General features: G+C 37.3%; 1 protein-coding gene and 1 long non-coding RNA gene across 3 annotated transcripts; one reads left to right on the top strand and one right to left on the bottom strand.

The window, feature by feature from the left end:
• Positions 1-620: 620 nt before the first annotated feature.
• Positions 621-2912, top strand: LOC130466927 (uncharacterized). 2 transcript variants are annotated; one of them, XR_008927084.1, is made up of 5 exons: positions 621-750; positions 861-906; positions 1029-1126; positions 1638-1701; positions 2658-2912. It is a non-coding gene; the product is annotated as an uncharacterized lncRNA (long non-coding RNA). The 2 variants fall into 2 exon arrangements; XR_008927085.1 differs by having other exon boundaries at positions 861-1126.
• Positions 2913-5540: 2628 nt separating this feature from the next.
• LOC110802985 (ERAD-associated E3 ubiquitin-protein ligase component HRD3A) lies at positions 5541-26490 on the bottom strand. The gene is made up of 6 exons (XM_022008440.2): positions 25811-26490; positions 24688-25179; positions 16352-16567; positions 7404-7727; positions 7043-7285; positions 5541-5971 (listed from the first exon to the last, which is right to left on the bottom strand). The coding sequence occupies exons 1-6, from the start codon at positions 26360-26362 to the stop codon at positions 5753-5755; spliced, it is 2046 nt and encodes a 681-aa protein (XP_021864132.1). The 5' UTR covers positions 26363-26490; the 3' UTR covers positions 5541-5752.
• Between the last annotated feature and the right edge of the window lie 785 nt (positions 26491-27275).

The following is a 27275-nucleotide window of genomic DNA, read 5'->3' as shown; positions in this document are numbered from 1 at the left end:
ATGCTTATTTTTAGCAACTTATACATGTTGATGCAAGTAAATAGATTCTCCGCATAAGAAAATGTGTTTTTGAGTATTACAAGTAACTCTTAGTTGGCAAAATAATGCACAAGAGTGGCACAAAGTACTTCTACAATAAGAATAAGTTGAAAAGTTTGGAAAAATACGTGAATTTTCGTGTCAAGTTTCGGGGCGAAACTTCTTTTAAGAGGGGTAGATTGTAATCCCCCGTAATTTTATACATTTCATTTATATATTTTACCGTATATTTAATATATTTAAATAAGAATTTATGAATTTTGGAAATAAATATATAATTAACATATATTTATTTATTACATATTAATATTTTCAACGATTTACGAAATCGAAAATGATTTTAGAATTTTAAGTAGAAAAGAATTTGAATTACGAAAATTGATTGAATTTAGAAAACGATCCTATTCAGTTTTGGATTCGAATCATAAAAGCTAAATCCTAATTCTAGCCCACTTGGGAAAGCCCAATATTAAAACCCAAAACTCAAACCCTCCCTTTACTCTAATTCACGTAAAACAAAAATAAAAAAATAAACAAAGCCAAAACCCCATTTGAACTTCACGTGAAAACGCAAAAGAGAAAAAAAAAAGAAGCAAAACCTATCTCTCATTCAAACTCACGTAAACTAGCAAACCCTCAAACCTTGGTACTCTCTGCCCAGCCGCCAGCCACCATACACCCGCCGGACCTCCACCGTCCTCGTCACAGCCGGTAAGCTCTTCTCCGTCGTCCTTCCTTTTCTCTTTCGTTCCCCTTTTCTTTTCGTTCTTCTTTCTTCGTTTTCACCCCTCCTCACGTGATTATGCTTGAACCTCGCACAGCCCCAGCCGCCGACCACCTACCGCCGCCGCGACCGCCAGCTGCACGGTAACCTTCTTCTTCTCCTTCGTTCTTCTTCCTTTCTCTTTCGTTCGTTTCTTGCAGCTTCGCTACCCTTCTCACGATCTTTTTCGCTCTTGCTCTCCTCGCTCGTTTTGGTTTTTGCGCAGCAGCAACCGAGTCGCGCCACCCTCTCCTTGCTGTCGCCGAGCAGTGCTGCCGCCTCCGGCCGCGCCTCACCGCCTGCCACCGTCGTCCTCTCTCGTCGGTTAACTCTTAAAACCCAAAGCTAATCTTTTTATATCATATGTATTAATTTAAATATTGTTGGAGTGAATTAAAATTATGATTTTTAAGATTTATTTACTTATTTCAGATTTTAATATTTTATGATTAAATTATTAATTTTCAGATTTCATACATTGATTGAAACGAGAATTTAAATTAGTTAAAGCGGGAATTCTAAGTTTTTAATGATGTTGGATCATGGTAGAATGATTTGGAATGATTAAAACTATTATTTTTATATTCTAAGCGTGGTAATTTGGTGTTGGGGAAGTTTTTAAACAAATTTATATGCTTGAAATTTAAAGTACGATGTTTGCAAAGAATTTTCAACGAATTTCAATCACTAATTCAATAATTATGATGCTAAGAAATCAAATACTCAAGTTTTGATATTGGGGAAAGTTCTAAATATGTTTAGGATGTATTTAGAATGCTTTGTTATTGTTGTGAATGTTTAGAAGTTGATTGTGAATCCTTGTTGGTTGTTTTAGGCGGAGAATTCTCCTTAGGCGACTTTTGAATTATTAAAGTGGTCTTGCAGTTTGTTTACACAAGGTACGTACATACCTGTGTGCTTGGAATGTGTGCTAATTGTTGAAACCATGTTGAATTATTGATGAACTTGGTTATGTTGATGTTGTTGATGAACTTAGTCAGGTTGAAATTGCATGTTTGATACTGTTGGATGAACATATTAAACCTTTATTGCATTTTGAGGATTATAACATGTTAGTATGGAAGATTGATGCAAACATGTTTGATTGGGAACACTAGATTATTTAGTATATAATTCAGATCAGTTAATTGTTGTTCCCTTTTTAGCTTTTCACTACTTTATGAGGGCGGAGGACCTTATTTAGTAAGTTGAAACCTTATACCCATATTCAGGGGTTGATCAGTATTAAAGAAAAGATTGGAGTTAATTGGAATGAGTCTTGTTTGATGCCTTTGTGGTCACTTACTCAATTCCAAGATAAAAACAGTTATAAATAAATGTGAGTTGCATGCCTTATGTGATTGTTGAGTCATAACAGGGTGTCAATTTGTAAATCATGTAAAGTGAAACTGAGTAGCAATAGCTTTAGACTGTGCACGTCTAAAGTGACGGACAAACAGGAGTTGGGGTTCATGGTGGTAGCCCATGGCCTTTCATTCGGACCGGATTGATCACCGCGTCCTATTTTCAGTCAAACGTTCCTCGATATCGCAGGTCACTGAGGTTACGGAGTCGCGCCCGTACCTCGCTTAGCTAGAAAACTCGGTCCATTGCCTATTTCAATTAAAATAATATTATTGTTATAAAAGTCTAGTCCAGTCTAGCCTAGTCTAGTTAAGTATGGTCGTCAGATTATCATGCTTTGTCTGCCCTTAATTATGTTTAATAGTATCATGTTAGGATTATTATTGTTTTAGTATGTAGTACTCAGCTTTGCTGATTACGTGCTTTGTTTGTGTGTGTTGATCATGGCTATGCCTTATTGATCCTGTGATGACCCAACTTTGGTGAGCAGTCTCTAAGGATCAATAAGCGTTGCCCATCTACAGGTTTGAAGATGATGCATCATTGGGATCGGGATTAGAGAGCTTGTAGTTATATTTGTTTTATTAAGTGATTTGGGTTGTTAACTTATATTTGAAAGTTGTCGTACTATTCGTATTTCCTTATTTCCGTTAATTGGTTTTGGACTTAGTATGTAATCGATTATTTATGAACCTAAAAGTTAGTTTTATGTTTTCCGCTGCAAAATTCTGAATAAGCCGTACGTTTTCACACGGGCGATAATGTCTTAATAATTCTCTATAGTTATATTTATAAAAGGGTTGTTTTAGAAAAAGGGAATTGTCGGGGTGTTACAAACCATTTCATCATATCACCACACCATCAACTCTATATCATCATCATTTTCAACAAAAAAATTATCATCATACATTTTCCCGTGGTATGTGTGCGTGTTTTGTGTTATGTGTTGCGTGTATCTTCTTAAATTTTCTATGGCCAAATCTCAAATTTCGTCAATGTTTATTATGATTATTTTAATCACCGTTTGTTTGTCATAGATATTATATTGTACAGTGTATTATCACGGTTGTGGATTGTTTTCTCTAAATATTATTTAGATTAATTTAGTAATAATATTAAATGTTATTTATTTATATATTTATATCTTACAATAAACAAAAATTTATGAATTTACATAAAAAATTTAAAATTTCATAATACCTAAAAATTGTTGTATGTCGAGCAATGTAAGTTATTTTAACACTTTATAAATTACTCTCGTACATTGCACGGGCCAAATTGCTAGTTTTCTTATAATAATGCCTTCAATGGTGAATGTGTTAAGTTTATTGTAAATATTTGATAGTGGTTGAATACTTTACTGTGAGTAAAAATGTTGTGAGTATGTTTAGGGACTATAGAGAAAGAGAAATAATAAACAATGTAGGAGTGGGGATCTTGGGTATATTTTGACGTAGAAGTTACTAAAATGGAAATGTGATTCCTAAAAAAAGAATGCCAGAAATGACGGAGAGAGCAACTAGCCAACCAGGTAAATCCTAATTGACAAACAAGGCCATAATAAACAAAGGTAGGTAGATTTATTGTACTGGTAAAACAATATGAGGAGAGTGAAAAAAAAAAGTTAAGACTAACAAGTTGGCAAAGGAAAAGAGAGAATAAAATATTAAAGAAAGTTGGTAAATTGTTTTTTACCACCTCAAAAAATTAATACATTGTTTTTTACCACCTAAAAAAATAAAATTTGTCTTTTACCATCTAAAAATAAAATAAAAATTGTTTATTACCACCTCTTAACCGAAAATGTGGACGAAACGTTATGCGATCCCATTTCAACGACTATATTTTTTACTTCCTTCTCTTATCCCACGATTTTCATGTATATAAGCTACAATTTTCCCTTACTTCCCATTAATTCACATAACGTTTTCATCCATTTTTTAGTTAAGAGGTGGTAAAAGACAATTTATATATATATATATATATATATATATATATATATATATATATATATATATATATATATATATATATATATATATATATATATATATATATATATATATATATATATATACACTCAAATGAGAAGACACTTTATAATGAGAAGAATGAGAAGAATCCAGAGCATTCACGTGGATGGTCGAGATTAGACCAGATTTTCTCATTTGAAATTTTTGCTCATTTAATATTTTTTTTGCTCATTTGAAATTTTTGCTCATTTAATATTTTTTTTGCTCATTTGAACAAAATGAGCAAATATTATTTTGCTCACTTACACAAAATGAGCAAATATTTTTTGCTCATTTACACAAAATGAGCAAATATTATTTTGCTCATTTACATAAAATGAGCAAGTTTTCCCAATCTACTCTTCCTTCATCTTAGAGGCTCTACATGAAACATTGATTACAATTTCCTAAAATAATAATATTATATTTAATGATTACTTAAAGAAATTTAACTTTGATTAGGATAAGGAAAACTCATTATCATGTGAGTTACACTTTTCAATTTGTAGTATAACTTTGTAAATAGCAATACATCAACAGTAAGTACATAGAACTTCTAAGCGAAACAAAACATCTACGATGTCAACCAGAATAAGTACCCAACATATCTTCACCACCCCTGCCCCAGATAATAAAATACGAAGGAGAACTAAATCCATAAACTTTAATTAGCTTCAAAGGGTTTCAATGGAGAACAACTTGAATCCCCAATTGATTGAAAATAAAGACAACCAACACTTTATGAGATAGAACTTAAAAAAAGGGATGATCAAAATGAAATCTTCATGAATCCAAAGATACACGAGGTCGAAAAGGGAGGAATTAGCACTGACGCGTATGCATCGTCGATTGGTTCGCCATCGAGAGAATGGAGCTTCAGTTGCAATCAAAATTTAAAAAAAACAAAAAAACAAACATAATCGTATAAAATTAATAGTACTCCGTACAAAATTAATCAAGAATCGACCTTGATTTTAAGATAGTTATTAGAAACCATTGTTGTATATTTTGGAGCTTTAAAACTGGAATCAATTTTGGTTGCCCACAGAAAAGGACAAAGAGATGAGTAGCAGAGGAGAGAGAAATGTGGAGGAAAGAGAAATGAGTGGGTGAGGTTTGGGAGATTCGATCTTTTTTTCCTCTCAATTCATTAATGTTTTGCGGTTGTAGCACGTGTGAATCGTGAGTCGTTGGATTGATGTATATGCACGCTCGAGATCCTTTCTCATTCTTCTCATTATAAGGATCTTCTCATTGGATATGAGCGTTGTAGATATTCAACAACGACCGTTTATGGAGAGTGTTGCACTTGAATAGGGAGGAGAGAATGTTAGATTTGATGGAAGAGCAATGTGTATTGGTTTATTGATTAAATTCTTTCTTCTCCAATTTAAGTAGAAAATGGCAATGATATAGAGTTTCTGATGTACAATGGCTTCAATTGTAGATGTACTATTCACAAATTAAGAGCTGCTTTGAGTAGTTGGTTGTACCCCCAAAAAAAGGGGAAAAGGAATTAGAATTCTTACATATAACACAACTCAATGGCCCTACGCTACAAAAGCATGACGGATCAGTGTGGCGCTTGAATGAGCTCCTCATTGAGCTGCTGCGCAACTTCATCAGCCTGAGGAACAACAGCATGCCTACGTTGCCACTCACGAAGGTAAAGGACAGTTAACAGGCAAACAAAAAGAGTAAGTATTGCAGCATTTCCTTCCTCCATGAGGACGTTCTCAATCCATGCTTCAAGTTTTGGATACACTTCTGGAAGAGAATCAATTGTGTGCACCTGCAATCAAATACATAAGTATCAAATACTTCCAATTTCAGAATCAGAAAGCTTTGTTCTTGGCAGCGTATATATCATCCTTGAGATTCCCTAACAATGCAGATTTTTACAACTCTATGTGTTTGATTAAGACTAACCTTCTTACCAACAGATATAAAGAACAATGGTCAAACAACCACGATAGCTTTACCAAATTTTTGCTAGAAAGCTACTGATGCTAGATCAGCATATGCTAATACCGCAAACAATGAGAATAAGAAATGACATGTAGTAAACTGAAATATTTTAATAATGTTTCACAAAATCATAATAACTAGAAGATCGCGTCGTGTCCACTCAACTCCTCCGCGTTCTCTCTCACCTCGCACCCCCAAGAAAACAGGAAAAAAAAGAATCAAAGGGAACACTACTCCCTTGTGCATTAGGCAGAATAGTGAGCTGTGTGAACCCCAGTCGTCACAAATCCAAACAACCAAAATCCACCATGTAACCTTTCAGCGAGTTCTCCCTTTTCCCATAACATATTTCCCAATAGGGTATTTTACTTGGACTTGGGTACTTGTTTCCGACACGAGTGTGTCCAAGAATCTGACTCGACTATTTTGTGAAAATTTTCCATGATTTTGGCCCCAAATGAAGCGCGTGGGAGTGTCAAGTATCCGATACAGGTAATTCAGGTGAAACAAAGAGTCGGAGTAACATAGGCACGATTATTAAGGATAGAATTCAGGTGGGGCATAGGATGTGGTAGGTTGTATTAGACAGAGAAGAGAAGAGAATAGAAATAATAGTGGAATATTTTTTTTGAAAGTGGGTAGAGAAAGGAAAGAGTAAAGAGAAAGTGGAATACTATACACTTAAGTCTTTTACTCTGCTAAAAACTTCTCGCTGCACTAACAATACTAAGTGACTAAAAATTATACTGGTCGTGCGAGAAAAGGCAAACAGACAAAAAAGAGGCTCGTGTTATTAGTTCTATTTATCTGAGGCCAGACAATATGTGCAACAATTCAACGAGAAAATAACTAGTGGACTGTATTTCTGTGAAAACAAGCAACCGATCAAACTCACCAGAAAGCTGTTGGCATAATTTTTCCTAACCCATAAACTTGCAAGTGCGAAGGTGACAGGTAATTTTGCTGCAGAATCAGTCTCCAGAGCTTGATCATAGTAGCGTTTTGCAAGATGAAGATCATAAGGAAGTCCCTGACCATGCTCATGCATGTACCCAAGATTAAAAATAGCTTGTGAATTAGACTGAGATTTGGCATGCATATATGCCTCAGCAGCACGTTCATAATCTCTATCCGTACCCTAGGAAGGAAAACAAAATATCAATGATCAGCCAAGGAAAGGTTACAATCATAGAGAACCTACCCATAATTAAACTCAAAGTTTGCACATATAAAGAGATCAACTCAAAGATACATACCCGGCCATAATAATATGCATCTCCTATCAACAAGGCCGCATGTTCATTACCCTGCTCGGAAGCCTGCCACCATAAAGAACGTGCACGTTGATGTCTTTCAGCATCTATACATAACCCAGATGCTCCAATGCACATGCTACGTTCCCCAAATTTATCAAGAATCCACGCAGCATTACTTTGTGCTACCTCATAACCCAGTTCTGCCATCCTGGAGTACAGGAGTAATGCTTTACCTACGTCACCCTTCAAGTAGGCCTCTAGTGCCCACCTAGACAAGGAATTCCATGGTCCACGTTCCGCAACTACCTTGTACAATGCAGTGGCCTAAAAACCAAAAAAAAAACCAACATAAAAGAAAATTTAGACTTGTAACTGTATCTCGTAGTTAATGTTACGCAGAAAAGAGAATATATATAGGTTCACACGAGAACCATCTTACATAAGAACTTCTCCTACGGTGACTTGGTGATAACCTCAATTCTCCATATTTTTTGAACTAAATGTGAATTTATGTTACTCAATAAGTCAATATCATATGCATATTTTTGTTACCGGAATGTGCATTTTTTCATTTTTAGGAGATCAAATTTTTATTCAACTTAACAAAAAAAAGTGGTGCACATTTAGTTAAAAATAGGACTTTTTGTTAGAAATGACCTTTTATAAGCATGTTTGTATGGGAAAGGACCTTATATAAAAGAAAGTGGCAATTTGGAACCTTAAACTTTTTTTTTGTTAACTACTTGACTAGGACCTTTGGTCGGATTATTGGAGTTGACCCAACTTTCCGGCATTGACTTAGACACGTGGCCGGCACGTGACAATAAAAACCCTTAAAAAAATAAAATAAAAAGTTCACTTTCCCTCCAGTTCACTTTCTCTCTCCTCTGCGGCGAAACTCTTCAGCTAAATGGCGCGATCAGATCAACTCTTCTAGCTGGGAAAGATGAGTTTCTCAGTTGTTGATCGAAGGCAGTAGAGACAACCTTGTAAATAGAAGATTCCAAAAGAGTGTACGGATATATCATGGTTCCACCACTTCATAATTGAAGGAACTTCCTTTCCTCCAACTTTGATTCCTTGTACCCCTATGAAGTAATTGTCAGATCGGGCTGGGTTAGGGATAAGAGAAGTGTAAGGAAGCAAGGTTGTAACATCTATATCAGGGAAGAAATTGTAAGGTCCGTCCCCGATAAAGACGAGGCCGTTTTCCCCAAGGGGAGGTAAGCATAGCGCAAATTTTTGGGGGATATGGAAAGTGGAGGAAAATTGAGAAGGGGGAGATATTTTGGACCTCCCTAGCCCAACAACCCATCTTTCCCACCTTGAATCTTGCTCTGCTCCTTGCTATGGAGTCCCACAGAGGAGAGAGAAAATGAAATGTTGATTTATTTATTTTTTGTTTTGTTTAATAAAGACTGTTGGGAAATTGGAGGGAATTGGAAAAAGAAAAAAAATATATTTTTAAAAAAAAATTGAAGTCTTTATAATGTCACGTGGCCGGCATGTGTCAAAGTCAATGCTGGATAGTTTGGTCAACTCCAATAATCCGACCAAAGGTCCTGGTCAACAAAAAAAGGTTAGTTTAAGGTCCCAAATTGCCACTTTCCTTATATAAGGTCCTTTCCCACACAAACAAGCTTATAAAAGGTTCTTTCTAACAAATCCTAAAATATATGCACATATAATTCAAATAATATACACAAAAGCGATTCTCATGATAAGAGGAGTTCTCACCATAAGAGGGGTTCTCACAAGAACCTCACCATATATATATACACACACACATAAAGGAACCCTGTGTAATTGATTGTAAAATGTATTTCTACGGAGCCAGATTCTGTTATGATCAACGGGAATCCCCTCAAAGAAGTTAATCCCAGGAGAGGCGCTTTCCAAAAGCAACACCAAGAAATCATTTATGGTGTTCAGTAAGAACAAAGTGCCGCAAGAATGAAATTATTCATGTTAAAATTACCAGAAAATGCTGCCAGTTCCTCCCTTTTTAGAAATTGATTACCGACTTTTGTGACAGCTTTGGAGACAAAGCTGAGGATGTACTTGATATTCTTACAACATACAAAGTGGCTTTTGGACAGAAAGAGAAACAATCAGAGCCATTCCACAAAATGTGAGCGTGAGCGGGGAACCATTTTTCCTTGGGAGAAATTTAGCTTTTAGTGATGCTGGAGCATCCATGATCCCAATGGAATTACAGGCGATAGCTTTTCTCGAAAAATATTTTTTTGGATGATTATCCTACCTTGTGACGTAGCTTAGGTGAATAAAGTGATTACTATATCTTGAGATTGCATTTAAAGATTGTGCATGGGAATCCGTAAGCAAGGGTGGAAACTGGAAAGAAACTGGAAAGGAGTACGGGTATCGATCATTAATATCTTCTTCATACATATCATGTCAAGGTGATACCTCTGGGAGATGGAACTTGGGTTCAAGAGCCATTGATAGGCTTAGTTTTAAAAAGCGCGCTTTAGCGCACTAAAAGCGCAGGGCGACCAGAAGCGCGCTGGAATCGCGCCAGGTAAGATAAGCGTAGGCGCGTAGCGACCTACAAGGGGCGCGCGCCTTTGGCGCTTTTTTGTGAGGCGCGCTTTTGCAGAAGCGACGCTTCTTGTATCTGTGGCGCATGTTATCGAAAGGAGTTGTTTGAATTCAATAAATGATCACATGAGAATCATGTGACCCATTTTAAATGGGTGTTTGCTGTGAATAACGGGCAGAAATTAGGAGAGAGAAAACCAGTTCGACATTTGGGGGTTTTTCTCCAAAACCCTAGCTGCAATACTGGAGCAATTCACCTACCTTCTTGCTGCCGGATTTCCTCCAGCCAAGGATGCTCGGACTCGGGTACGGGTGTCGGACCCGGGTAAGGGGTCCGAGTGTCGGACATGAGAAACTCAAAAATCAAGGACTCGGGGACACGTTTAGGAAGGGTCCGAAACTTGTATTTGGACTCGGGGACACGGCAATGCAAAAACAAAATAAAGATTTTTTTTTTATTTGCAAATTTTTTTTTAAAAAAAAATTACTGGTTACTAGCTTTTTTAAATATACATAATTTAAGTATTAGGTGAAAAGTCAAACTCCTTAGATAAAGATACCATATTTTTTATTGCTCATAATAAAGTAAAAAACAGAAGGCAAAATAAAAGGACTCAAAAGTCAAGAGACTCAATACTACCCCACCAATAAAGTCAAAATACAGAAAAAGAGGTAAAATAACCACTAAGAATAAAAAGAAAGATGGGATCACGTGACTTTCTTCCACCTACCCAACCCCACATAAAAAAATAAAAAAAATAAAAAAAATAAAAACAGAAAACCAGAAACCCCCACAATGTCGAAGATAGTTCTGTTTTTAAAAAGGTCGAAGATAAGAAGAAAGACTGCCACCCTTCGCCGGAGAAGAAAACCAACAACTCGGTGGTTCCGATCTACTCGGATTTTCTGGCCGAACAAAAGCCCTAAGGTTTCGGCTCTTGATTTGTTGTTTTCTCCCCTCAATTTTAGATCTAGGGTTAGTGAGTGCCGAGTCCAGTTTCTCTCCGGCGGGTCCGATCCGGATTCCGTGTCCGCACCCGGGTCGCGTCGTGTCGACACCGGTACGGAGGGGTGGTGAGCCGAGTCCGAGCATCCTAGCCTCCAGCCACCAGCCACCATCTCGCCGGAAGTTTCCGCATCTCCAGGTATGTTCAATTTCTCTTTCAATTTCTCTTTTTTTTCCCTCTTTTTCAATTACTTCTCTGTTCTTCCCCATTTTCTTTTCTTTTTTTTCGAAATCTTCTCTGTTCTTCTCGACTTCTCTTTTTTTTTCCGAAATCTTCTCTATTCCTCGACTTCTCTATTTTTTCTTTCGATTCTTCTCTGTTCTTCTCAACTTCTCTATTTTCTTTCTTTTTTCGTTTTCTGGGCTGTGCGTTTGAGGGGTTAGTATTTGTGGGGTTGTGGGTTTTCTGGTTTTGTTTTTCTATTTATTTTTTTATTGGTTTTTTTACTCAGGTTATTTTATTCTGTTTTTTTCATTAATTCTGTTTTTTATTCTGTTTTTTTAATTCATTTTATTATGTTTTTTATTCTGTTTTTTTAATTCATTTTTTTACACAATTTATTCTATGCTTTTTTATTTTAACTAATCAGTAGGAGTAGGCAGTATGTAGTAGGCAGTAGCATTTTTTTTTTTTGCTCTGTTTTTCTTTTCAATTGGTTTCTAATTCATGGCTTTTAATATTTAGGATGGCTACTAATGAGGGGGGTTCAAGCACATCTTCCTTAGACACCGTGGATCCGGCAAGAAAGTATGGTAAACCGGAACCTACTAATAAGACCAATTGGCAATGTAGCTTTTGTGGTAAAGTAACAAAAGGAGGGGATCTACGAATGAAGCAACTTTTGGTAGGAGGTTTTAGAAATGTGACTAAGTGTCCTACTTGTCCCGAGCATGTGATTTTACAGGTTTTTGGCACTTAAGGTGCGCTTCACCTACGAAAAGCCAGCGCTTTCGCTTTGCGCTTTAGCTCCAGGGCCCTTGTGCGCTTCGCGCTTTTTTAAACTAAGTTGATAGGTCATAAGGCATATTTGAGCGAGAAACGAATAAGTTTGTTGAGCGTTTTTTAGCCTTTTCCTTTGCATCTAAATGACTCAATCTCGGCCGTTCCATTGTAATCAAAGGCTCTTGTTAGAAGTTACTCAGGGTAAACTAAAGTAGTTGTAGCCAGACTAGCTCCCCCACATAAACGGGAGAACCGTCGTGTGAGAGTAACTTTTGGTAATTTATGAATATAAAGTTTTTTTTTTCTTTCCATTTGCATCTTTGTGACAACCCTTTATGGAAAACCCTTGATCTTTGTAATTAGTCAATCTTAACTTTGTGTGAGATTAGTAATTGAAACATTGTTCTAGTCAAATATTGTGATTGTTGAGGCCAAGTTTTATCCTTTATCCTTGCTAATTCTTCTATTTCCAATAAATACAAAACTCCTAAAAGAATGTGACTCAAAAGATTAAAAATTTTATGGTGAAGATTATGGTACAGAAGAATAGGAACATGATTGCTAATTTGCTACCTTGGGATTCCCACCTAGTAAAAGAAAGGTTGATGTGGATGGCAAGGGAAGGAAGAAAAATTCTAGGGATAGGTATATATACCCAAGCATCTTACAAATTCCTTTGAAGATGTCTCTATATTTTTGTAACAAAGAGAGTTGAATGGAAGGAAATTAGTAAAGGCGTTTCCCTACCAGAAATATGTTATTCAAAATTCACAAACCCAAACCTTCATCCTCTTTAGATCTACAAATCCAGACAAGTAATTCCTTCTCAAATGCCTTCCCCTAAGTATATAATATCCCTCATATACTAGTGGATGAATGGGTTTAACAGGAACTGCTAACTAAAAATGAATCGGATCAGACATTCCATCCCGTCAGAGTTGAGATATTTTCTCCAAAACTTATTAAAGGCTTTGGTAAGTGGTATGAGGTACTCAGAAAATCTCTATAAAATCTTGAAGACCGTAACAGTACTATGTAAAGTATTGCCTTAGATTTGCATAAAGATTAATTATACTATCTTATGATTCAACAGAGAGCAAAAAGAATCCCTTTATCTCTTAAACAAATCATGATTGCTTGACCAGGAAATCCAATAATCTAATTCCTCAACGGCACAGATAGCATACAATAGTTAATTAATCCTCCATGAATTCCAAATATAACTTCAAATTTGCTGTACTTAGATATCCCATAATACTCTCTTGCCCTTTAAAGTAAAACTGGGTGATCCCAATATTAATTTTCTCTTTTCAATCTCCACAACTTCAACCCTTTCTCTCTGAGTCATAATATTTTGTCTTACTTGAAATCACTGTCCCTCGACTTCCAAGAAACCGCATTCAATAACTATGTATAACACTCATGACAAAGTAAATTAAGAACTTTATCTGGCAATGAAGGACGTACACTTTATTTCATTGATCATTTTCTGAAAATTATGAACAGCAAGAAGTTATTATGAGTCTGACTAAATAACTAAATAAACAGTTTTAAATCCCGTTCAGTTTATTCACCAATACCCGCTGTTTTTCAAACTTCACAAAATGCCCCCAATTTCTCAAAAATACATTAGAATACCCTTACTTCTAACGGAAGTCAACTCCGTTCCTTCAGTTCACTAGTTAACCCTTAATCCCCATCTTCCAAGTTCCAACTAACCCACCTCCATTTCTCCTCCTAACAACTTCAACCACGCAATAAGGGTGCATTCTCTTCACCTTAAAAAATAAATTTCAGGTCAAATAGATAAAGTACCATTAAGGTCTATAAGTTTCAATCAGGTCGTATGAGCTTACTCTCTCAAGTTCACTCTCTTGAATCAGGTATAATTAGGCCCAATAAGTTCCAATAGGGTCCTATAAGGACTTATCAGATCAATCAGGTTTAATCAACTCAATCATTGTGAAGAGAACGCACCCTAACCCATCTTCCCCACTAACTCCGCCCTCAATCATCTAAACCTTCAATGAACTTGTTGATTCTTCACCCTTCACAAATTTTGTAAAAAACCCATTGAAGTTCTTGAACTTTTTTTCATATTCCAATTGCACGTCGCACTTACAGCATTTTCCCCATTTTCGGAGGAGATTTCACTGGAAAATTCATCTTTAATTCCAGAAAGTTCATCAATTACTTCAAACCCTCGTTACATTTCTCCGATTCAGATTGATGAACTTCATCCTTACCATCAAGAACCAAGAGTTTATCCTTCAAATTCGTATCCAATTGCTCAATTTTAGAAAGAAATAATCTGAATGAGTCACACCACCCTCAAAAAGAGAGTGATTCAAAGTATCGAACTTTGGCTTTTGGGGGATTGTTCTGGGGAAGAATCGATTTTCTGGTTTCAGGAACAATCACTTCAAAGAATCAAAGGTTTCACTTCCGACGAAAGAAGAGGCGAGAGTGAGACTAGTATTTTGAGAATTGATGGTTTCATGGTCAAGAGGAGGAGGGACCATGTCAGATTGTCAGTGATTCTTTGTTCGTGGGAAAGAGAGGAGGTTTCAGAAGATGGGAATGGCGATACTTCCGCCATTGTTGCACGAATGACGAAAAAAAGAAAAGAGAAAAGGAGAGTTTGAACTTTGAAGGAAGATTTAGGGACGGTTTCAAAAAACAATGGGTGAACTAGATGACAATTATGAGGGTAGCTGGGTCGGGTTGGCTGGTACTCTGGTAGTGTTGGCGGTGGCCAGCGAAGGCAAGGATGGTGGTTGGGAAGCTGGGAAAGGGGAGGGGGGGTTAGTGCTTTAACGGGGAATTAGTGGTTTAGTGATTAATTAGGGATCAAATGATTAATTATGGATAAAGGTTAACAGAGTTGACGGTCGTTAGCCATTAAGGGAATTTTAGTGTATTTTGTGAGAAATTGGGGACACGGTGTGAATTTTGAAAACTTTGTGGGTGGTGAATAAAGTGAAAACTCGAGGGCAATTCATGAAAAAGCCATAAATGTAACACATTCGATTAATTTTCTTTTACAAATCCTTTCATTCACTAATTAAACTCCAGGCTAGCAGTTGTGAATTTGTGATCATCGACTAACTCTAGCTTGGAAAGTTACACTACAGAGAGGAAGCTACAAAATTTTGCAATGCCTGGTTGTATAAGAGCGGTGAGCTTGTTAAAAGTTAGTATACATTTAAAAGTTCTAACCTCTTGAAGCAGTAGGACACAAAGAGGTCCAAGATAGACACAATGACACAAGTCCACAACCCGGTTTATCCACACCACATCCCTACCCCTCTCTGTCATTCGACCCCAATCCTTGCGTTCCTCTCCTCTATTCAGCTTTTTTTCCTAATCTTTCTCTTAATCTTGCCGCCCTTTCTTTCCCCTCAAAGTTTTGATGCCCTTTATATCCCCCCTGACCAATAGCTTGCCACCTACACAATGAACCGAATGGTTACCAGATCTCACAAGTGTACATCCATCATCCCAAACCCTCTCCAATCTTAAGAATCATGAGCATGGAAGACTCTGAAGCATACACAAACACACGTGGAAAGAGTCTCCTAACATTCAAATTCTGAATTCTGATTCAAAATATTCTTTAAAAAAAAAAAAAAAAAATGAAGGGGGCATCACTCAAGAAAAATAGAATATAAGGTAACATCGAATACTCGGTAAATCGTTATTTGGATTGTTAGGATACCACGTGCTTTTATTTGATGGGACCATGAGTGAACTGTAAATTAAATACTGCATACTATTACTTTGTATGACATAATTAACCAGTTTTGACCACATTCGCGATATGGAAATAATCATCTACGTGACCTATTGGATACCAAACAGATAATGGTGATCCAAAATTCTGACGGGCAGATTAAATACAAGATTCATTTACCTGTACCTTACTCTCACAGCCCTCACCATAAACATACCCTGGAGGCGCCTTTCCAGCTTTGGCTAGCACAAGGAGTCTCACAGAAGGTGGTTGAAAGAGCGAGTGAGGCAGAGAAAGAGAGAGCAGGAAGGAAATCAAGGACATCAAAGTTGAGTAGAGGTAAGGAGCTGGGAAAAAACAGGAAGGAGTGCTTGGGGCTGGGAGCAGAGACATGGTCCGTAGAAGTGCTGGAAGGAGAAGGGGGGAGCAGAAGGGAACGAGAGAAAAGGAAGGTGGTATCTAACGTTCCAAAACAAGGAATAAAATTGATAAACTGGGTGGAAGTGATACAATCGACTGAAGAAATATGGTTGTAGAACTCATTAATCCCATCTCCCTTTACGACACTTTGCTTGATTGCAAAACTGATACCATCCGCTCAAACTGAACCAAGCAATCGTAGAAAGTGTAAAGACAAGTGATGACACTAGATTATTAGGAATACCATGTCTAACCAATTAAGAAAACAAGCTAAAGCAGCTTACCATTTGTAGATTCCTCTTTAGACCCACACCAGTATGAAACATCTTTGCTAACTGATAGAAAGCCTTCGGTTGCCCAGCATTTGAAGCCATTATAAAATATTTGCAAGCCAGCTTCACATCTTTCTTTACCCCCATCCCTTTGAGATACAAGACCCCAAGATTATAGTAGCCACCTGAGTCCTCATTATCAGCCGCTTTTTCAAATAACTCTTTTGCCTGTCAAGAAAAAGTCTTTTCCTAAGTACACTGAAATGCTTAATATCAAAGTTCAAAACAGAACAAATAAATACCAAAATTATCAGAAGTAGAATTATGACAATTAGAAACTTCACAAACTCTTATTTACAAGTGGGGTACAATAAATATTGTACACCGGAGTAAAAGTTAACTCGAAAGTCAAAATGCTTAAAAATTACCCCGATATATGTAAAAGTTGTCTACTTTTTAGTGTTAAATTTTTTTATTTAATAAAAATTATTCCTTCAAAATCACTAATAACGTATAAAGTTAACTATCTAACCATTTAAAATGTTTATCCATCAACTTTTTTTTTCATAATATAAAAGTTACAAAAATACTGGGTAAAAGTACAAAAAATTAGGTAAGTTATCCCTGTGTACAAGATCTTTTGTAGAAACTTTTACTGTTACAAATAAGGTAACTGATTAAATCATTTAAACTCGGTCAACGATTTTATACATTTTTCAATATTGTAAAACTCTAATCGGAAGGAAGGCAGTAACTAATGCTTAAACATCTTTCGCACAATCGAGTCCAAATTGGATGAGAATTCTCCCTATTTTTCTATATGGAGTTAATGTGGGCTCCAAATTGGGTATTGGAGTAGTTTTCACTCTGAATGATGCATATTAGGCTTTGTTCTCTTCACCTTGTCCGGTCTGATTTTTCTCATTCATGGTCTGGTATGGATTTGTCCATTTCTGATGGAGCCAAAGATTCATTTGTTCTTTTGGTTGTGGGATGTAATGGACTAAATCAAAATGGCTCTTAAAACCTCTTCGCTTCCTTTCCATGAAGTAGGAGATGGTCGTCCCGTAGTCGTCCCTTTATCGCTTTTGGGTCAATTGAAAACAACCTCTCCGCATTTGCGGGGGTAAGGTTGCGTACACCCGACCCCCCTTTACCCCGCTCCTTGCGGGAGCCTATTTGAGGCAATGGGGTAATGATAATGATAATGATAATGATGATGGTCTGATATGGATGTTTTATGAGAGCTCTTTTTGCTTTTCCTGGTCTTGTATGATCTTGTATGATTTTTCTAGTCTGATTAGCAATAAGAATAAGGAGAGGAGAATTGAGCCTTAGTTGTTTGGATTCTACTTTCTAATAAAGGAGTCTTGTATGTATCTGGAAACTATTATACATTTATACATAGGTAAATCTAACCACGTCGGATTTTACCATCATGAAGGTGTTGGAAACGGCGCGCCACCCGAGGGTGGTGTTAACTATCCAAGGTTTCGTGGTAAGGGTAGGGGTAAGGATAAGGGTAGTAGGATGCATTTTGGACTTGGTACATTGGCTCTTTGACAGGGAGATCAGTCAAATTAGTAGAGGTTATGAGAAGAAGGAGAATTAACATATTATGTTTGCTGGAGACCAAGTGAGTTGGAAACAAGGCAAGGGAAATAGCTCCATGGGGTTATAAGCTTTGGTATTCGGGAAAAGTTAGGGGTAGGAATGGGGTAGGTATTCTTATTGACCGAAAATATATTGATGATGTAGTGGGCGTGTCTCGAAAGAGTGATCGTATTATGAGTATTAAGCTTATGATAGGGGATGAAGTTGTAACTATTTTGAGTGCCTATGCATGATGAGTCATATTTGTATAGGGTATTTTAGGCACATTTAGGTTGTATTATTAGGCATTTATATCATTTTAGTTGCATTTAGGGTCACATTTGCATAAGTTATCGTTGTCGTACTCTATTACACCTCGTTTGTGTTTTCTTTAATGTTTCAGGTGATTTCACGGTCATTTGGATGCTTTCGGAGTGTTATGAGTTGATTTGGATGATGAACGGATGGAATGTTGACTCGAGGATCATTATATGTCTCTAGGGATAATTTTGAGTCAACAACGAAGCTAAACGATATTTTTCTAAGCATCAAAACGGACAAGCGTTCACTCTTTTGATGATATCTCAAGTTCTACATGTCGGAATGAGACGATTTTAATTGGGCTAGAAAGTAGGCTTTGGGAGCTTTCCAACGACAGGTCACACGTCCCTATAGGCATTGTAGAACAAGAGTTATGACATAAACAAGGTGGCTCGACTATCCGATTCGTCCGCAGCCCAAAACGATGGCCCGAACCTTCCCCTTGGGCCCGCTGGTTTCTCCACCCAACTGAATTCGGTGCGGGCTTTTCATTCGTTTTGGTGATCGTGGAATTAAATGATAACTTATGTAATTATTGTTATTTCCTATTTTTGTTTAGAATTTAGGAAGCATATAAATACTTCAAGGGAATTCATTTATTTCCCTTATGCTTTTATTTCCCTAATGTTTTAATTCCCTTAGAATTCTATTTCACATTCGTTTTCTCTCTTCTCTTTTCATGAACCCTAGATTATTCTTCAGACTCCATTAATGTAACTCTTTGAGGTATTATCGATTTTTCTCTTTATTTTATTTATCGTTTTTAATTATGTTTTCATTCCTAGACTTAAGTTTCATAATTTATTTCATGATTGAGTAGTTTGCTTTCTAGGGTTTGGGAATCCATGTTTATATTATGAATCCTTATTATTATTGTTGATGGTTTGATTATTCATTGATATTTCTAGTTGATTAGGTTTATATTGTTAATCTTTGCAATCTGATCAATTGTTTGATTAAATCATGCTAATAGGATTTAGAATCGAAAGATCGAATTTTAGAGGCTTACCTACAACTAGCAATTCTGATTATGTTAGAGATCGTACTGCATATGCTGGATTGAGAGTGTTAAGACCCGACCGTAGGATTAACTTGTGCTCTAGATAATTTGAATATTTGAATTGTTGATGATGTTTTGATTGATTTTGAACTATGAACATGGTGAACCATTGCCCTAGATCTTTTAGTTTATTTTCCTTTTATTTTAGTTTAAACATTCAATCCTAAATTTCGTGACATTGTTCGTTTCGCTATACCTTGAAAGCTATATTTAAATAGCCATCTCTCTGTGGATTCGACCCTGCTTACCCTACTACATTGTTAGGAGGTTTTGTTAGGATTTTATTTTTGACGGGTGTACGACAGCCTATCAATGCACCACACCACAGGCAGGACTAGATGCTTCAACTAGACAAGAATTTTGGGAGGGTTTGGAAATAGTGGTGCAACGCGTCCGTAGAGGTGAGAAACTGATTATTGGGGGGATCTCAAAGGACATGTAGGCTCGAGTCGTGATGGATTTGAAAGCATTCATGGTGGTTTTGGGTATGGGGATCGGAATGAAGCGGGAAATGCTAGTTTGGATTTTGCATTGGCATATGATTTGGGTATAATGAACACTTGGTTTGAGAAAAGACACTCTCACCTAGTAACCTAAAGGAGTAGAGGTAATATGAGTCAGATCGACTTCTTTTTAGTAAGAATTGCTGTGAGACAGTGCTACACCAATTGTAATGTGATTCCGGGAGAGAGTACATCAACGCAGCATAGACTTGTGGTACTAGATTTTCGAGGTATAAGTGGTATAAGGAGGAGAAGACCACTAGTAGAGCCTTGGATCAAATGGTGGAGACTTCAAGGGGAGCAACAACTTAAATTCTTAGACAAGTTGGCAAGTGAAGGTATTTGGGCCGGTGATATGGATTTGGATATAGACTCATTATGGACAAGAATGGAGCACACCATAAAGGGAGTGGCGAAAGAGGTCCTAGAGCAATCTAAAGGAATCATGCCACCAAGTAAGGACACATCTTGATGGAACGAAATTGTGCAACAAGCTATAAAGAACAAACGAAAATACTATAAAGAGTTAGGAAAATGTAGAAGTGATGAGAACTACGAGAAGTACAAGAAGGCTAAAAGGGAAGCAAAGAAGGTCGTAAGAGAGGCTAGAGCAAAGGTGAATTAGGATCTTTACGCAAGGTTGGATACAAAAGAAGGGGAAAAGGACATCTATAGACTTGCTCGAATGAGAGATAGTAAGACGCGAGACATTGGGAGGATTAAAAAGTATTGGTGGGAGATAAGGAAATCAAGGATAGATGGAGGTTCTACTTTGATAACTTGTTCAACGGGGATCAAGGGCGGGATATTGGAGATACAACTATCTCTCGGTATATGTTGATCAAAAAGTATCGGTGGGAGATAAGGAAATCAAGGATAGATGGAGGTTCTACTTTGATAACCTGTTCAACGGGGATCAAGGGCGCGATATTGGAGATACAACTATCTCTCGTGATATGGTTAACCTGGACTTTATGCGAGTAATTCAAAAGAGAAAAGTTGAAATGGCATTGGAAAAGATGGGACGTAAAAGGGCAGTGGCGCCCGATGACATACCAATCGAAGTCTGGAGATGCTTGGGGGAGAGAGGGGTTGTATGGTTAACAACTCTTTTCAACAAGATTTGGGGAAGTAATAGGATGCCAGTAGAGTGGAGGAAAAGTACTATCATCCCACTGTACAAGAATAAAGGTGATGTTTAGGATTGTTCCAACTATCGAGGAATCGAACTAATGAGTCATACTATGAAACTTTGGGAGCGGGTAATTGAGCAAAGATTAAGGAGAACTGTTAAGATTTCGGAGAATCAATTTGGATTTATGCCTGGGAGATCGACTATGGAGGTCATCCATCTTATAAGGCAACTAATGGAGAATTATCGAGATAAGAAGAAGGATTTACATATGGTTTTCATTGATTTGGAGAAGGCGTATGATAAGGTACCGAGAGAAATTCTTTGGTGGGCATTAAGTAGGAAAGGAATTCCGAGAAAGTATATTGATATTATCAAGGACATGTATGAGGGAGTTAGTACGAGTGTGCGTACTAGTGTTGGAAAGACCGAAGAATTCTCCACTACGATTGGAGTGCATCAAGGTTCCGCACTTAGCCAATTTCTTTTTGCTATAGTCATGGACGAATTGACGAGGTCAATTCAAGATGGTATACCATGGTGCATAATGTTTGCAGATGATATTGTGTTGATTGATGAAACAAAAGGAGTGGAAAGTAAGTTGGAGTTATGGAGACAAACTTGGGAATCTAGGGGTTTTAGTCTGAGTAGAAACAAGACGGAATATATGGAGTATAAGTTTAGTGGAGCCTAAGATAGAGAGTCAGGGGCGATTACCTTAGATGGGAAAATTGTCCAAGGTTCTGAAATGTTCCGTTATTTAGGATTTATTATCCAAAGGGATGGGGAATTGGATGGCGATGTGGCTCATAGAGTCAAAGCAGGTTGGTTAAAGTGGAAGAGTGTCACGGGGTTCCTATGTGATCCAGGCATGCCCCAAAGTTTGAAAGGAAAATTCTACCGCACGGCAATTCGACCGGCGTTGTTATACGGCACGGAATGCTGGGCAGTGAAACATTGTCACGTGCATAACATGAATGTGGCGGAGATGCTCATGTTACGTTGGATGTGTGGGCATACAAGAAATGATCGTTTGAGTAATGAGATAATTAGAAAGAAGGTAGGGGTTGCACCGATTGAGTTTAAGATGATGGAAAATCGTTTAAGATCTATGTTACTCCGACACTTCTCCGGACGGTGGGTGTCGGTGTCGACACGACCCAACCCGCGACACGACGCTCGACACGTGTCCGGGAAGGTGTCGACACCGGAGTCGAAAAAGAGTCTGAAATTCCGTGTCGAAATCGAGAGGAGAAAATTAAAATAAAAGATTCATAGTAGAGAAGAAGAGTGAAAGCTTAACGCCGGACCACCATGGATGTTTGAGCGTTGGACCACCATGAATGTTTGAGGAAGGAAGAGAGAGAGTTTGTGATTCTTGGATTCTTTTTGGTAAATAACTACTGGGTTTTTTTTTTCGAGGGAAAAGAGTGGGGTTGGGGTAGGTGGTAACTGGGAGATTGTCTTTTACCGGGAAGTGGGAAGTGGGAAAAATTAAACCACGTGATATCATTACCCAAAAGTCACTTTTGCCAGCTTTTTCTGTTTTTTTTATTTATTATACATTTACTCTTTAGGTGATACAGTATTACTCCGTATATTTTTACTTTTTCAACTCTTTGTATTTTAAATCCTTTCAAAGACTTCTATCTTGTTTTGTAATTTTATTTTTATTTTATTTTTATTATTATTAATATTTAAATCTTTATTTTTTTAATTTAACGACTATTTTTTTGTTTTATAAAAGTGTTGGTTTTTTATCCGACACTTGTATGGGAGCCGTGTCTAAAACACAAGTCAAGACACTCCTTTGACCGTGTCGGAGTGTCTGCAAATATTTGGATTGGAGTGTCAGATACTCTGACACCTTGTCGGACAGACACCGACACCCGTGTCTGAGTAACATAGTTTAAGATGGTTTGGGCATGTGAGCAGAAGATCAAGTGATGCCCCAGTTAGGACGCTAGAAGGGTGGCAAAATGATAGAATTGTAAGGGGTAGGGGAAGACCTAAGAAAACTTGGAGGAAGGTGATTGAGTACGATATGAGCATACTTGGGATTGAGGAGAATATGGCGTTGAATAGGACAGAGTGGAGGGAGAAAATATACGTTGATGACTTCATTTGACTTATTCATCTCCCTTTTTTATTTTATTTTATTTTCTATTTATTTTTTTATTGTTATTTTTTTTATTTTTAAAATGCTATTTCGAAAGTTGATTATTTTACTTATATCTAGTTTAAACTTTATTTATTTTTATCCTTTAAGCTTTATTTGGTTGGGAGGAATTGGAAGGAAAAGAAAAGAAAGAAAAGGGAAAATAATGTTTCCTGTATTTGGTACAAATAATTATATGGGAAGTGGAAGGAAATGAAGGAAATTGGAAGGAATGCTCCTTTATAAAATTTTCACTTTTCTTTCCTCCCAAAATTGGAGGAATTTGGAAGGAAAGAGAAAATTAAAAGCTGTCATTTTATATTTCCTTTCTCTTCCCTTCATTTCTTTCCCTTAAACCAAACACATGAAAATAAAATCTCTTTCCCTTCCCTTCTTTTCCTTTCTTTTCTCTTCCTTTCCTTTACTAATAATGAACCAAATAGGGCCTTAATTTATTTATTTTTATTTATTTTTGTAATATATATATAGAGGTGCTTATTTTACTTATATCTATTTTAAACTTTATTTAGTTTTATTATCGCTTTTTTTTCCCTTTTAACGTCCCACTCCTTTCTGTTTCATTCTGGTCACATTGACGATCTCCTATGACGATTCATGTTAGTCGACCCCAAATCATTTTGGGATTAAGGCTTTGTTGTTGTTGAAGGTGTTGGAAACAACGCTAATACTTTTTTTGATGTAGTGTTTTCTTCGTGGAGAACAGTAAAGGCATGTTGTGGCTCATAAGCCAAGGCCGAAGTTTGAGTTTTAGAGGCTCCAAAACTCTCGTTATAAAAAGTCTTCTTGATAAGATACTTTTTACCTTGGACCAATCACCTTGCTGATCAAGTTAGACCACACCTCTTTTTATATCGTACTTATCCTTTGCCAAACTACTTCTGAGAATTAATTCCTAAGTGCTATCATATATACGAACAAGTTTCTAATACAAAAGATACGTACCCAGAAAAACCTCCTTTTCCTAAGTTGTTCTGAACATTTTTTTTGAGCAACTCCAACCTTCGATTTCCAGGTGTAGAATTCGAAGGTGGTTGTGTTAACCTTGGGGGTGTTCGTCATCGAGAAAGCTACACTGGTGGTGGCGAAATTTGCTTCTAAGGCAGTGGCTACCATACCACGTCGCAACCTTTGTTATTTGAGATCTACATTACAGTAACGTTCTTAAATTTGTTTTCTTTATTATTTGATTGCAACAATTATTTTACCAACAGAAGGCACGCCCTTAAGGTACGAACTACTAAGTGTGAATCATTTGTAGAACTTTCAGCTATTAAGGAAACGAAAAGCTAATGTAAAAATTAGTTTGTCCCGGCTCCAACCAAGACACTATACACACATTATTGCCAAAACTCCCCATTAAGTATCCTTTCAATGTTAAGTGCGACTCAAAGAGGACACTAGTCTAGAATAATTAAGCCACAAAGTAAATGTAATTAATTTAATGGTCTGAGTGACTTCGTTGATGAAAACTTTTAACAAAATAGAACTACCAATTATTTGCAAGCAGCAAGCCAAAAGTAGATTCATCACAACATGCAGAATATGGGAAGAAGCCCTTACCTTCGTAAAATTCTTCTTCTCCACCCCGTAGCCTTTGACATATAAATATCCAATGCCGTTATAAGCTGAGTAAAGTTGTTGTTTAGCTGCAAGAGTAAGCCATTCCAAAGCCTTTGTATAATCTCTGTCCACTCCACTTCCCCTTACATATATCTCCCCGAGGAGCTCCATTGACCTGGGCTCTCCTTTCTCGACTGCTTTCAAGAACCAGGACAATGCCTTGGAAAGGTCACGACGCAAACCTCTGAGTCCAAAATAATAAAATATGCCAATCTTATACATTGCCCCAGCATTTCCCTTTTGTGCCTGGTACTCAAGTATCTGAAAATCCTCATCATCTTCCCCTCGTGACTTCCTTAAAGCCTCCTTGTTTTCCTCAGCTCCAACATGAATCCTTACTGGGTCTACAACAGGTGAATCCTTTGATATCAAAAAACTATTCACTGCCACTTCAGCTAATTCACCATAAAGTTTAGCTGCTTTGTCAAACATCTGTTGCCAAACAGACAAAAATTAGTCATTAGTTAGCACAGAGAGAAATGCTGATTCAACCATATCATAATAACACCACAAAAAAGAAAGAAAAAATGACTACACCACTGACATATCAAATAAGTACCCAAACAAAACTGTGAATTCAGCGTTATCAAATAAGTTCACATATTATCTTTACTTCCCAGTTCTTTTTAAACGGAAGCTATTACGAAACTATAAGCCATAAAAAGTCTGTGCTGAAAACCCATGTTGGCAAAGAAATAAACAACTTATTTGCCTTAGGAAGAACATATAATGTAAGGAACACGCCTCCCTGATCATCCCAGAGGATGCTTTAGGTTGGCCCTTCCAAAGGGTTTAACCTGGCTTTTCATATACAAGCATATATTAAAGACTACAACTGCACAATTGCTGCAGCATTGAAGCAACTAATTTAATACTCCGTACTTCTTTTGAGTAGTATTATCATCAATCATCATCATCATCATCAACTAATTTCATAACCAATTTACAAAATTATCACCAATCATAATCATCAACTAAAACATATCATTTGTCAATTGAACTTGAGTAATAAAATACTTATACGAACCAAATAAAAAGTTCCAGAAACACAAAAGAAACTTACATCTTGGCGAGAATAGAAATGAGCAAGAGCCATCTTAGACTGCAAATTACCCCCAACTGCAGCAAAATTATGGTACAAAAACGCCTTTGCCTTGTTTCTCTCTCTTCCAATCCCCATATGATACAAAAACCCAAGCACAGACCTAGCATGAGGATCACCAGCCTTCGCGGCAGCCTCAATCTCCGACGACGCCTCCTCCATCAATCTCAACTCGCCTGAACTCGCCGCAGCCACCATCTTCGACACGCCCGAGTAATACAATGATTCGTCGTGACTCGCTGTCCAATCGGGCTCTTCTTCAAGAACTGGGCGCCATGAACCAGGGTCAAGTTCCTCCTCTGATTTGGACTCGGCCTCGCCGAACTCATCCCACTCCGAGGAGTCCGGATCGGAGATGGGGTTGGGTTCTTCGCTAGGGTTGTTGACAGAATCCTTTAGATCCTCTTGAGTAAGGACGAGGACGTAAGGGCGGCAAAGGATATACAGAGGGAGGAGAGAGAAAACGACGAGGATAAGAGAGAATCCGGCGAGGTGCCGGTTTCGTTGCCGCATACCCAACGCCGATGGGTGTTTAGCTGGGTGGTCTTTTTTGGGAGTCGTGGATATAACTACTAGCTTTCGCCGGTACTGCCAAACTATGTATTTTCCTATAATTTCTTTTGCTTTTGAACTACTGATAGTGAACCCGACAAATGGGTCGGTCGGGTCGGATTGTAAAAATTTATATTCGGGTTCGAGTTAGTTTTTTTTTTTTTTTGGTATGAAAGAGTAACTAGATTAAGAATTTAACAAACCATCATACAGCATATTCTACTTGTTATGTTTCTCCACTCCTAGTGGGTGAAATACTGCAGCCACAAATGGCCCAAAAGCTACGAAGCAAACATGCTTCCAAAAAGTTAGTTTCATTGTTTTTTGAGATATCATCAAAGAGACAAAGGGGCAATGTTAATGCACTGATCCAACAGACTCAGTTGGCTCCTGACTTTTCTTGCTATGTAGTCCACCTCCACGAATTGTTGCCTTCTTCTGAACTTCAACCATAGGTGCTCTTGGCTTTTTAGCAATTCCCTGCATTTGCCATACAGATTTGTGAGAAATGAAACTGGTGCTTGATCATTACTGATGTTATCAACTGCTTCTTTGCAATCAGAGATTATTGTAGTATTCTGCCACTCCTTAGTTATGGTCCATGAGGTGGCCATTAGGATAGTTTGTACTTCTGCTGCAGTAGCTGTAATAGTAGTAAAGGTTCCAGCTATTCCAGCAAGGAACTTGTGGTCTTCATTTCTGCAAACAATGGCATAGGAGGCAAGAAGAGTAGAAGCACAGAAAGAAGCATCACATTTAACAATAAACTTGGTTAGGATTGGGGTTTCTATATGCATTGGTTTACCCTGTTTAATGAGGGGATTGTCTCTGTTTTCAAAGTCATTTGCTAACCATATAGTTTGACTGCACCAAG

This window comes from Spinacia oleracea, chromosome 2 (genome assembly GCF_020520425.1).
Source record: "Spinacia oleracea cultivar Varoflay chromosome 2, BTI_SOV_V1, whole genome shotgun sequence".
Classification (NCBI taxonomy): domain Eukaryota; kingdom Viridiplantae; phylum Streptophyta; class Magnoliopsida; order Caryophyllales; family Amaranthaceae; genus Spinacia; species Spinacia oleracea.
Note: the sequence above shows the minus strand (reverse complement) of the source record. Positions and strands in the feature narration are given on the sequence as shown.